This window comes from Syngnathus leptorhynchus, chromosome 14, assembly GCF_054491065.1.
Source record: "Syngnathus leptorhynchus isolate UIUO chromosome 14, UIUO_Slep, whole genome shotgun sequence".
NCBI lineage: Eukaryota > Metazoa > Chordata > Actinopteri > Syngnathiformes > Syngnathidae > Syngnathus > Syngnathus leptorhynchus.
The window spans coordinates 1,112,707-1,125,887 of record NC_141208.1 but is presented as its reverse complement, the minus strand read 5'-3'; the positions used below and the strand labels follow the sequence as shown (position 1 = coordinate 1,125,887).

At 47.2% G+C, this 13,181-nt stretch overlaps 1 protein-coding gene across 3 annotated transcripts in view; it reads right to left on the bottom strand.

Moving 5' to 3' along the window:
* The window catches only part of cadm3 (cell adhesion molecule 3), a 42,962-nt gene that overhangs the window by 15,777 nt on the left and 14,004 nt on the right, over nucleotides 1-13,181 (bottom strand). For all 3 annotated transcript variants that reach the window (XM_085930568.1, XM_085930569.1, XM_085930570.1), the window contains one exon: nucleotides 3,226-3,375. In XM_085930568.1, the coding sequence (XP_085786694.1) occupies nucleotides 3,226-3,375 (150 nt within the window). The remainder of the gene's footprint in view (nucleotides 1-3,225; nucleotides 3,376-13,181) is intronic.

The following is a 13,181-nucleotide window of genomic DNA, read 5'->3' as shown; positions in this document are numbered from 1 at the left end:
ATCAAACACGTGTTAAGCGCGCACCTCTGTCCCCTCCCTAATCCTCCTGGCCTTCAGATGGAATGAAAACGCTCATCACCTTTGCAAGTGTGCATAATTGATGAAAGGCAGTTTTTTTGCTTGGATTTGGTGGGCACCGAAGTTTTCCAGTTTTCAACTCATCGGCGATGCGCTTGAAATACCAAGATAGTACGTTTTCACAAACAGCCTAAGCGAGCATCTCAAAGCCAAAACGACCAAAGTTGTTCGGCCCCGATCGATTGTTTTTGCATTCGGCGAAGAAAGGCCAATTACTGAATCCCGTAGTGACAAATTTGTCGGCTTACTTAACCTGGGGAAAAAAAAATAATCAAAATAAATTGGCTCTTGTAACTTTGAAGTCTGTCGGCGTCTGGCGTTACACACCGAGTTATTTTTAAGGACACGAGAAGAAGAACACGTTGGCGCTCTGGCAGTCAAAATATGGAAAAAGTCCTTCATGTATCCACTTTCAAAGTGTTTTTTTTCTCTTCACTTTTTTTTCGAGTGGCGCGTCGGCCTCGGCTAATATACTCTCCCGAGAGCCAGAAGAACTGATGCAATGTCGATCAATACGTTTTTTTCTTTTTTTCTTTCTTTCTTTCTTTCCTTCCCCCTTTCCGCATTTGTCCCAATCCTTCAGTTTCAACACGTTTCACTTAAAGGATGCTTGGTACTGTAAGTGGGCCAACCGAAGGAGGCGTCTACTTAATGGAGTGATTTACTAACGGTCTGCACTTAAGCCGACACTGGCACTGGCCTCCCACCAGGTGAGCGAGCCCGTCCAGATCGGCAGTGGCGGCGGCGGCGGCGGCACTTTGGGAGCCATTAGCTGGTTAAACGGAGGGAGGGAGGGAGGCTGCCTGCGATGCCTGTCGACAAGTAAACGGCGCTATACATACATCCATAGAAGGCGGCTCGAGGTGGCCCGATAGCAACAAACCCTTTCTGGACGCTAAGTGGCATTTTTGATGTAGACAAATTCGGGGAAATTGTACAAGGTCTCAATTTGGGAGCAGTTTCCAAAAGGACCCAAAAATGGAAGCAAAACGCCAGGTGATGGTTGAGGAGTGCAACAGCAACAAGGATTTCTCAATCCCAAAATGGGTTTTGATTTAAAAAATGTGGTTTTTAAGTGGTAAAGACAACGCTTTGTTTTTGATTCCTTTTTGAATCTCAAGTGAATTTGCATGAGGGAGGCGGTGGAGGCGTGCGACCTTTCCACTTTTCTTTTTGCATTCCAAACAAAGTCATCTGCATTTGTCCAAACAACTTGGAGGTGATGTTTAATTGCGGAAACAGCTTCTGTTGTCATGACGACTCAAAGTCGTGCAAGTTATTGTCTTCTGGCTAAACAACATGCAAAATATGAAGAGGTGCGTCATTTTTTTGTTGTCGTAAATGTTCCTATTGACTGTAAATCTCTCGAGAGCGTGCGTTTTTTTTTTTTCTTCACCATCTGTGAAAATGGCAAAGGCATGCTTAAGTGTAAATATAGTAAGGAGTTCAACTTTTAAGATAAGTTCTTCGTATTTTCTGGTGCCAAGAGAGAGATGATTATTATTATTTACACCGCCTGCTTCAATCAAACAGCGGTTGCTTTAATAAAAGACAGAAAATGTCAAGCCATTACCTGATATTTCACTCGACAATTCCGTTTCAGTTTTTTCCCTCCCTTATCAGACTCACGGCAAACAAAGAGTGGCCGTGCGCTTTATTGCTTGATTGGAATCTCGTTAATTTTTCTGTCTCGTTGTCTTCCCCTAGTTTGGCATTCGTGTCGGACGGGAGAAGGAAAGAAATGAAAAAAAGTACCATCTGTTTGCGAGCCTTGCTAATCTCTTCTATTAGCAGCGCGGCGGCGCTCCCACGCATTCCCTCAAGGCGATCGGCGGGACCTTAAAAGGCTCTTAAAATAAATGATGGAGAATTAAGGACTTAAAATATATCAGCATTGGCTACGCCGGGTCCGTCGTTTGTGTGAAAAAAAAAAGAGAAGGAAGATTATTTGTCATCCCCATATCGGATTTTATAATGCGACGGGGCTCGCTGTCCCGCAACAATTAAGATTTCCATTTCATTTATTAAGGACGAGACGGCGCAACTATTGGTGACTGCGCTTATTTAAAAAGAAAACAAAATTCTTTTTTCTCTGTATGTGGCTTTGAAATGAATGCAAATGATTCAAGTGTTGCTCAATCAAACGAGCTCGATTTTTCTCATTCAAAATGGATCCAAATGAGGCGCCAATCAAGTATGGATCAATTTTCCTTCACCGTCCCATTCAAAGCCACAATAGCGTAAGATGATTGATTTATGAGCTCGTTTGCTCGTGGCAATTTTGATCAATCGAGGCCGATGCCTCCTTGTCTTTGTGTTTTGAAGGCACGCACGTCATCCATCATTGACGCTCGGCGTGTCAAGCCTGCTCTCGCGACATCTACGTGGCGCAGTCGCGGCGTCTTCAAAAAAGAAAATGAAATACGGGCAAAAATAACATCCATCATCCTGTCATGGGTTATTTATCTCTGTCCCCGCGACTCTTCATTTGCCGCCCGGTTCCTCGTTTGGTCATTTTCTCGGAGGTGCCGGCGTGATGAGGTGAGCGTCGGCGCTCGTGCCGCTCATGCCGCTCGCTGTGCTGTCAAACTATTTCTTCTTGAAATGATTTCCCACAAATATGGCGGACAAAAAGCTCCATTTTGCAGCATTTGAAATATCTTGAACTGAGCTCAATAATGACTGCGACCTTGTTATCATTTTGCGCACAACAAGTACAACATAGTATTTCCAAAACCAAAGCTAAGCGTCACGAGAGCTAATCACAAGGTTTTTACCACGGCGGCATTGTGATTGCGTCTTCCCCCGCCTCTCCCGCTCGCTATTACGGCCGACTTTCTGCGCGATCCTCGTTTCCCGCCGCGTTCGTCGGCCGCCTGCAAAGTCGAGTGCGACCTTGAAAGGCTTTGCTTTGCCGTGGCGCCGGAGACCGGGCTCCTTTTCTCATTTGAGCGCTCCTCGCCGTTGGCCGTCAAAAGCTCCCGGCTGGACGTTTGACCTGCGCTAGCTAGGAAAACTTTCCGTCACTTTCCCTAGGAAAGGTGAGTGTTGTGTCATTGATGATATAGCGGTTCACGGAACTGGGGTCAACCTCACGGTAGGCAACTGGAGCATTTGGGGGGGAAATGTCAAGTGGGTAGCCCTTACCTCTCTTCTCGCCAAAGTAGAGCGTCTGCTGCACCGTGTTAGACCACTGCAGTGACGAGTTGTCGCTCTCGGCCACCCGGCAGGTCAGCGTGACGGCTCCGCCCACCGAAACCGTCTCGTCCGAGGTGACGGGCTGCAGGGGGTCCTCGTCTGGACGGGACACAGGAAGACGTCAGGCAGTGGCCAACGCTAAGCTCGCCTTCAAACTGGAATCTTGTTCTAAAGCCAGGCTTGAAACTCTCGTTTAAATAAAAAAAAAAAATGGCCATAAAATCCTGGTTGAAGCCCAACTCCAGCTTTGGCCTGAAACTGGAATTTAGGCTTGAAATGCTTAATTAGACAGGCTAAGCTTGTCTTGAAAGCCTAATCCCCGTTTGAACCTTTTTGACCCTCTCTGGAAATCCAAATCCTAATTGAAAACCTTGACCATGTGTTGAACCTTTAATTTGAAACCTTTCCTCAGGCTATTTTTACGTGGCATTGGCCGAGGTCCGGCCGGCCCCTTTACCATGGCCACCGTATTAGGCACACCGACGCCCAAAACTGCACACTGGAAGGATCCAAAGCGTCCCTGCATATTTCCCGCCATTTTTTCCTCTCTCCATTTGTCTTCCTCCCCCATCTGCCCCCTCTCCATCTGCCCACTCGTCCTCACACGCTCCCTCGATCTTCACCTCCTGTTGAGACTCCTCATCCTCGGCGATAACGCCGCGGTACAAGCCACTCGTCTGATTGGACGATAGCGAGCGAGCGAGCGGGCGGTGTGTGTGTGTGTGTGTTAAGGGGTCCCCCCCAACTTATTATGTGTCTGAGTTTGCATGCAGGCTGTTTGTTTTACACCGCAAATTTATCAGGCACTGTAGAGGCGCATCTGGCTGATTTATGAGCCTCCTTTTTCTTATCTGCATTGAAGTGTGTGCGCGCCTGCGCGCCCGTGTGTGTGTCACGCTGATGATGACGAAGATGATGATGGTCGAGCTATAGTATGAAGGAGACAGCCAGCGGGATCCAGTTTGATGTGTTTCATATGGTGTGCGCGTGATGGGACACAAGCACGTATGTTGACCACAAATGTGTGTGCAAAGGTAGGAAAACCACTAAATGAGATTTTCACACATGCACACACACACAAAGTATATCCGTACACAACTACAAACACACACACACATTCTCCCTCCAAACTATGCCCATCTGTTCCCAACTAAAGCCAGCCCCCCAAAATAAGCCTACGTGTGTGTGTGTGTGTGTGTCCTCCAGACCACCTCTGGCCTCCAAAAGCCCCCCCCATGCCAGTCCTTATGTTGCTCCCCTGTAGGATGGCGCCTCAATTTACATATCAGTACAAGGGGACACCATAAACTACGCTCATCGGCAGTATTTTTCAGTTGACCACAAAAATCATATAAATACAAACACGATTCAAAGTCACAAACATAAGCGGCCACCTAAACCTTAGCATATATCATAGTAAATAGACAGTACATGGAAAGTCAGAAAAGAGAATCATATTTAAGTCGTATAAATAAATGAAATCAACTAAACCCACCACCCCCATCTGTGCTCTTTGCACAAACAATTTTGACGGCCCCTGTTTCACCCCCCCCAGCCCGGCCCGGCCCGGCCCAGCCCGGCCCGGCCCTACTTTAGAAGAAGGGGACCCACACAACCTGTCAAGCACAGTTAGCCAAGACAAGCACCCCTGGAGTCGCACCCCCGCCATCATGAAAACAACAGAAGGAGAGCATCCTGGGAAAAAAAGGGAGGGGGGGCTCGGCGAGAGGATGGGACGGGGGGAGGCGCGGCCGCTGACAAAAACCAAAGAATACGAGTTGGAAAATGAGGAGATGGCGAAGGAAGGACACAGGAGACATAAGCACGTATGGATGGATGACGGCAATGAGGCGGCGTGACAGGGTGACGGCAAGAGAGGCGTGCTGAAAAATGCCCAAAGTCAAAGGAGACACAAGAAGCAAAAAAAAAAAAAAAATGAAATATACTAGATGGACCTCAGGCTCATAAGAGCCAGCTGATAAGCCAAACAAAATCAAACCAGGACCAATGTCACTCTTGAGCCAAGAACTCTGGCAAGCTCAAATTGCGCAATACAAAATCAATAATTAGCAGGCTCAGTCTTGGAGGGGCTGCCATTTTGTGTACATTTTGTAAGCCCACCCAAGCAAGCAAGCGGGCATCTAGCAATCAACCAATCAACTAACACAGAAGAATCCAAACACAAGCTGTTTCCTTGAGGCTTCCTGTAATTAACTTTGGCCTTTTCTCAGTTCCCAGATTGTGTGCGAGTGTTAGCCCAGCGATCCCTTGCTGAACACTGACACCAAGTGTGCCGTCCTCACGCCGCACAAAGCCGGATTGGATTATCAAGCAGGCCAAACAAGAGACAAACAAGCCAACGACCCCCCCCCCCCCCCCCCCAACTAAACCTCCTTACCATCCCATCCAACCCTTAGGGCACTAAATCCGGGGTGTGCGAATCGGCGCCACAAATGCTGCACCCCACCAGAGAGGAATGCGAAGCGCACTAAGTGACTTCCAGCAATGAAATGTCAAGTCCACATTGTGGCCCGCCGCAACGTTCGGCCTGCTGGGAAGTCAACGACCGCTCCCCGGAATCGTGAGAGAGAGAGAGAGAAAGTCCGGTCGCGGTCACTTTCAGGTTCTTGCGCCACAAATGACCGCAATTGACCTTAGGGGAAACGCTGTTAGCGTGTTAGCATTTGAGCCATTGGCATTAGAAAAAGTATCAGATGGCAGGGCAAGATCTCAAGTCTTTATTGATCTGCCTGAGCGCTTTTCTGGACTCAGATTGCTATCCTGCCATAAAGTCTGTTAGCCATGTTAGCATTTCCATTGGGTTGCTAGCACATTCCATATTAGCATGCTAGACATCAACATTGTGACAACTTTGCTCAAACCAAAAGTCCATTATTTGTGGGCTATGTCATGCATGTTGTTTTTCCTCCAAATTGTAGCTTTCCCGTCCGCTGGGGCATTCAAGGTACCGCCGCGTCCTGTAAATTCCAAGACTGGATGACAACAATAGCCTAATTGAGTCATATACCACCACGTTCACGTCCACACACAGTTAAGATAAAGCGAGGGAAATCTTTAATGCGCTGGCAAATGCTCAGGGCTGCCCTGCCAATAGGCCACTTAAAGAAATGAGCAGTCAATTACGCGGAGTCTGGCTTTTTTTTTACCCTTCTTTTAACGACAATCACCAAAGCGGCGACGCAAGCTTCCCGAAGGACTCCCTCTTTATCATGCATTATTTTCTTCCTGTATTAATATCAATACGTATATGCGTGAGCGGGGATGTTAAGTGTTTAGCTGGTAAAGTGCCTTACGTGTAATTTATTCGTCAATGGCGCGCATCCAAACGACTCAAATCTACATGACAGCTCTATGCTGTTAGCACCCATTAGCATCACGGCATTAAATCAGGGTGACTTGTTTCAAAAGAAACACGAGTGGAAAACACACTCTCGGTGACTCGATAACAGTTGCGTGTCAAAATAGCCCAAGTATCAAGAACGACAATTAGACGTTCCGTTGCTCGGTTTTCCACGACTTGTTTTAAATAGCTGCCGATTGTTTTGATCACTTCAACTTGGCAGCAGAAGCGTGATCAATCAAGGCTTCTTGTCCTCGCTATTGCCCGGTCAGTTGGGTTACAGGACCACGTCACCCAACCACCGCTGGCGGCCATGACGGCCAAAGTGGCACAGAAAAACACCCTCAGTGGTCAATTAGTCCCGTGTCTGTAGACGCCGACAAACCGCCGAGCGCTATTGTTCGGGCCGCCGGCCATTGTTGCTCCCCCACCAAAAGATGCCCCCCCCCCCCCCTTTCCAGTGACTCACCCCCTACTTGTCGTCTTTATCTTCTCCCGCCAGAACTACATTGATCTCCAGTGTTGTGATTCGGAGTGACAAACCACGTCTGAAAGGTTGCCTTCATTAGCCATTACGAGGCGTGCAAATTCCTCCACACACGGTCTCGGGAGGGGGAAAGCATTCAACGGGATGAGGGGGAAAACATTCGATGCACTCGACTCAATCAAACTTTTGACCACTTTCTACACAAAGCTTTGCGTGTGTGTCTGAGGGGATCCCAAGAACACACACGCACACACACAAACACTTTGCAAAACACTGAGTGTCCTTGCCAAAAGACAGCGAAAAGACAAAGAGGAGGCTTGTCTTCAAATAAAGAACGACCAGTCTTAGCAACAGCGACACAACGTGTGTGTGTGTGTGTGTGTGTGTGTGTGTGTGTGTGTGTGTGTGTGTGTGTGTGTGTGTGTAATACATTTCTTAATTTATGAACAACACAATGTAGCAGTTTACAACTTGACTCGGCGCTCCGAGCAAAAAAAACCCCAAAACAGATGGACTCCAAAGGTCACAAAAGTTCCAGATTAAAGTCATTTGTTCACAAAAATGTGACAAAGTGCACTTTGATTTAAATGTGCTTGGCCAAATGAGAGTCATTTGGTCACAAACATTTGGTCAAATGCTGCTGCTAACCAGCTAGCTAAGCTAACATAGAACGGACCAGACCCGTCTGTTGCAAGATGGCTGTTTTGTGGACAGAAATAGAGGCCAAGGACTGAAATGAAGACAAATAGCTGCGGCGGATCGCCGAGCGCACACGCAACTTGTAAGCGGGGATGTAATGCATGTAAATGATGTTATGAATCTAAGTTAATTACCAAAGAAAAAACGCCGGCTAATCATCAATCATGGCGGCGTTTTATCCCGCCGCGTGCTATCTAATGTATTCGCCGTCTGGGTGGAAATGTACTTCTTGTCTGTGGGTGGGGAAAAAAAGTCACTTAGAGCGTGATAAAAGAAGCAAAGAAGCCATTTTGTTCCAATAAAACGCCCCGAGATGCCTTGACCGATTACTGGCGTTCAGTCAAAGGCCCGAGACCGTGACACATTAGCTTCAAGCGAGGGTGAATAGTTTTGAAGAAGGAAAGCAAAATGAAATGAATCACAGAGACCATTTGTGGTGCAGCTGTGGACGGGAATGTCTATCACGGAAGTCAAGCCCTGCGCTGCCTTCAGGTGTGATGGGAAATGGGAACTTTTCCTCAAACAACAACAACAACAACAACAACAACGCAGCATTGCTTCCAAATGTCCAGAAAACAAAGCATTGTGCTAGAACTTTACGGACAGGCTGTCAGAGCTCCCTTCACGCTAGAACCGAGTGAGCTCGGCCATCTTTATCTGGCTGCCGTCTTCATCTCACCTCCTCCTCCTTGTCTGCAGTGGCTGAATTCCCTCAGGTGGGCCAACGGGAGACTATTACAATTCCCCGACAGATTCGCTGGCCTCCAATTTCTCTCCATCCTCTTCCCGTCCCTCTTTCATCATCATCCTCCCTCCCTCCCTCCCTCCGTCCGTCCGTCGGTCGGCTCAGTCATCAGCCGCGCTGATAGCGCCTTTTCCAATCCCGACCATCAATCGCGACCCCCCTCCCCACGCTGTTTTTTTTTCTCCAGTCAATATAATTGGCATCACAGGAGCACTCCCTGCAGAGTGTATGTTAAAACAGCCCGAGGAGGAGGAAGATGCCGATAAAAGACAAGAACAAAAGAAGGGAGTGGACCTCCAGGTGGGCAACAAGAGAAGCTGACTTGGAAAAGGAGGTAGATGACAACAAGAGGAGCCTTTTTTAATGAAGCGTTGCACATTTGCGTGTCATGTACGTGCTTCCCATTTGGTAGCATCAGATCACATCTTAAGGAAGGAAATGGGGGCTTAAAAGCAAAATGGCCGACTTTCATCAACAGAGATATGACTACAGTTGTACAGTCCAGTATTTTGGGGTGTGACGGCTTTTTTTTGTGGTTTCACAAACGGACTTCAGGGGCAGAATTGATGAACGGAGATATGACTGTGCTTGTGTTTTACCGGAAGTCGTCCGAAAAATGGCAGACTTTCCATGTCTTTTCAGGTTTGACATTTTCTTTTTTGCCAAGCGACTTTCATGAAACTGGCTTCAGGGAGGGAAGTTTGCAATAAGGCATGAGTTGAGTTATTGCTGGAGACCTGATTTGATGGTGACTCATGAAACACACCGCTTCTTACCAAAATAGTTTTGCACACCTCGGGCCAAAAACCAAAAATTGTTTACAATTTCACATAGCCCATTTGTCTGGTACACATGGTGGTAGCAATCTGCTTCAAGTGATTGTCTTGAAAGGACCCCTGGAAACGTGACCATCAAATAGCCGATTGAAAGGACCAGCGCCCAAGTGCCAGCCAACCTGCTAGCTCAGCTCAGCTCAGCTCAGCTCAGCTCAAAGATGTGGCAAATTGACGCCATTGAAGCTTCCCGTATCACACTTGTGTGGAACGGCTGTCACTAATGATCTAATTAATATCCCGCTGCCGCTTTGCTGCCGCTGAACCTGGCGTACATGTCAACATCAAAGAGCGTTTCGCCTCTTCGATAGTTGACGTAAAACCGTAGAATCATCCCCAATTCATCGCCGGATGACCTGACGTATCCGTGAACATCAAATGCGAGATCAAGTGTTTAACGGGTGAACTTATGCATTCCCACACATCAAAGACGTTTTTGAACGTTCAGTGACTAACATATGCATGAACAAAAAAGACGCTCGGGAGAAAGCCAACGTATGTATTTTTGTAAACACAACGGTCATTTGGAGAATGAATGGAGCCAAAATGCTTTGAAAACATCCAAGACGCCGTTTCCTCAATGAGCTTTCCTGTGGACTGTTACTTAGCATCAGCGGCTAACTGACTGTTACTGTATAGCATGACGTGCCGCTAGCGGCCGTGGCTAATGAGCTAATTAATCTCCCGCCGCCGCCTTTCCCAACGTGACACATAAACAAAGCAGCGGGCGCTTTACAATGGTCCTCACTGGCTTTATTGATGGCTCGCCCAGGGTAAATAAAAGTGGACTGCAATTTATTGGAAAGAACCGTGGCAAAATGCACCTTGTTGGACCAAAGCAAACGCATTCAGTACATACAGTGTCCGTATCAATCTGCAAAATAGGGGAAAACCACAAGCAGAACTTGAAATCCTACTTGAAAACACCATATCTCGAAACCCGGACCTTAGCCACTCGCCAACGCCGGCGCTTCTTCTGATCGGATGAGTGATTTGTTATCGTTTTTTTTTTTAACTGACTGATCGGTGATTGGCTCCAAAATATCCTATTTTGAGCATCTTCATAACTATGCAACAATGTTACTTTGTACAATAACAAACTGTTTTTTGCGCCCCCCCCCCCCAACCCAAACATTCCGACTCGCTAACCATGCTAAAAAAAAAAGTACCGAGTGAATCTCAGTGCTAATAGCGTCATTTGTTTCAGGTAATTACTTGTCCAAACGCCGCTGTTTACATTTTCTTAAGAATCCTGCCAAAGTGCCAGAAGCGACGCGCCTTTTTCCAACTCAATGCGGCTCTCCCTCAAATTAGAAACGTGTGGCGTAACAAAAGGGAACAACGGCGAGGAAGGAACACGGAGTCCAATTTTGTTGACGAGAGCAGAGGAATAAAACACGTCTCGCCGCAATGTTTGGCACATTTTTAAAACTTTAGCTTGGACCTGACGACATTGAGAAGATGCTGATTGAAGACGCCTCCAATTAACCGGACGGACAACAGTTGGCTCAATTAACAAAGGCAAGAAACAAAGCGAATAAGTCAACATCAAAAACGCTCTTGAACAAACCTAACGTGCGAGTTTTTTGTAAATCAAATCAATGTTGTTTAAAAAGACCTAACGTTGACATTTACACAAATCATGGCTAAAGTCAACATGTTTGGGGAAACATCTCAAAAACATCAAAGGTAGTTTAGCATATTTGGTTTTTTTTTTCAACGAGCCCTCCGAGTCTTTTGGTGAAAACATCAAAGACGGTTGAGCATGTCAGCACCTATTGCACATTTTCCGCATTTTGTCAAACACCAAAGGCCATTTGATTCTTCTGCAGCCGCCGCCGCCACGTGCATCTAAGGCCGACCGAAGGAGTCGTGCCGTTTGCGTCCCGATGTGCGTGACGTTTGTGGCGCCGTTCCTTCCCCTTGCGAGCGTCCCGCGTCGATTTTGTGCGCTGGAATGACTCTGAGTTTGCTTGCGCATTAAGGAGCTAATTGTTGAGTATTTATGAATAATAAATGGGGCATTTATTTAGCCCGTGTGGCCAGCGAATGGCCCTTCCAACACAAGATTACTGTTCTGAATATTTCATTTTATGTTTCAAAGCTAAATGTGCGACATGAGAATGAGGCTCTAAACAACAAACACAAAGTTAACTTGAAGCCCTAACCCAGCCACTGACACTAAGCTTCATTTGAAAGCCAAACCCAAGCGGTGAATATTTATTTCCTTGTGTTCCATAACCAAAACCATCAAAGAGATGAGCGCTTGACAGGAAAATGGCCGCCGTCACTTTGGACATCCCGTCCTCCCCTCGGCCACCCCGTCCTGTCAAGCGTCTTTTGTCTGTCTGGGGAATACGCAGCCGTCCGTCACTCCAGAGCATCCTGGCGCCGGTGCAGAATGACGTTGAGATTTACAGTGTCAAGGAATAACCGCGCGCAGATTTTCTCACAACAATGTCGAGGAGTGCCGACGAGATAAAGCCAGGGAGGGAACCTGACCTTTGACCTGGCACTTTGTGAATTAGCCTCCTAAGATTGAAGGGCAAAGCCAACTTCAAGTATGACTGTTTGTGTATACATCAAAGAGAGTTGGAAGTCTTGGAAGAGTGCGTGTTTCTCTGTCAATCAGAGACAATCTCCAATCATGGTCATTTTCACCACTCTGCGTTTTGATTCAAATCCAAAAGAACTGTCGATACGACACAGGCAGGCGGGCGGGCGGGCGTCAAGGACGGCGAACGGCTAAAGTCAGTCAGCGAGCGTCTTTGTTGCGACTTTGAAGCAGGTCAGTGTTGGGCTTTGACCCGACACTAATTGAATGAGCCTCTTAAGCGCCTTAACGCCGCGTCCTCAAGCGCCACCGTACTCCACGTTCAGCACGGAAATAAAGACGCGAGGTCAAGGAGGACGTGTCGTCCTTTGCTTGTTTTTGTCTTTTGTCAGGACAAATAAAGCTTTGTGTCATCCATCAGGTCTTTGGGCTTTCAATAAACCGCAACATTCATCCTTGCTCCAAAGCCTACTTTCGAGCCATAATTCGAAATCTGACCAAAATGATCACATGAGACGCTAACCCTATCTTGAAAAGCAAATTTTAAGCCCCAGACCTTCACTGGAAATAATCTGCCAGTCCTTGGGCACTTTAGGCAGCCGCCTCAATGATCCTTGCCAGTCTTAAGCACTCTTGATATTTTGGGGTGACCGTGTGAGCTAATCAATCAATAAAATAAACTAAATTGGACAGACGGCCGCTGGAAAGGCTCATTGATTTCCCAGGTGACAAACGTGGGCGCGCTTGATTTGATATTGAACGTTTGGAACGTGGCGCGTCAATCATTTCAAAGCCCACCTCGTTGTTTTTGGAGGAAATGTTCATGCATTATCGTTCCAACGGAGGGCGCCCTCGCTGGCACAAACCCGATTGTCCTTTCCGAAACAAGCCCGAAAGATAAACACGCGCAAAATGTCCCTCGGCCTTTTAGACAACAACATCGCATTGGATCGGATCGGACCGGACCGGACCACTTCAAACCCTAACCCAATCTTGAAACCTAACCCCATATCCCTTTTAAACCGTAACTCGAAGCGGTAATTCGAAACCATAAGATGAAATCCTAGCCGAGTCTCGAACGGCCGGCCTAAGGATATGAAACCTGATCCCTGGTTTGAAACAGCCAAACTTGAAACGCTAACCTGGGCTTTGAAAGGCTAACCCAGTCTCCAAACCCTACTTTGTTATCCTTTCGGGCCGAGGCTGGCGAAACACAGAAGGAAACG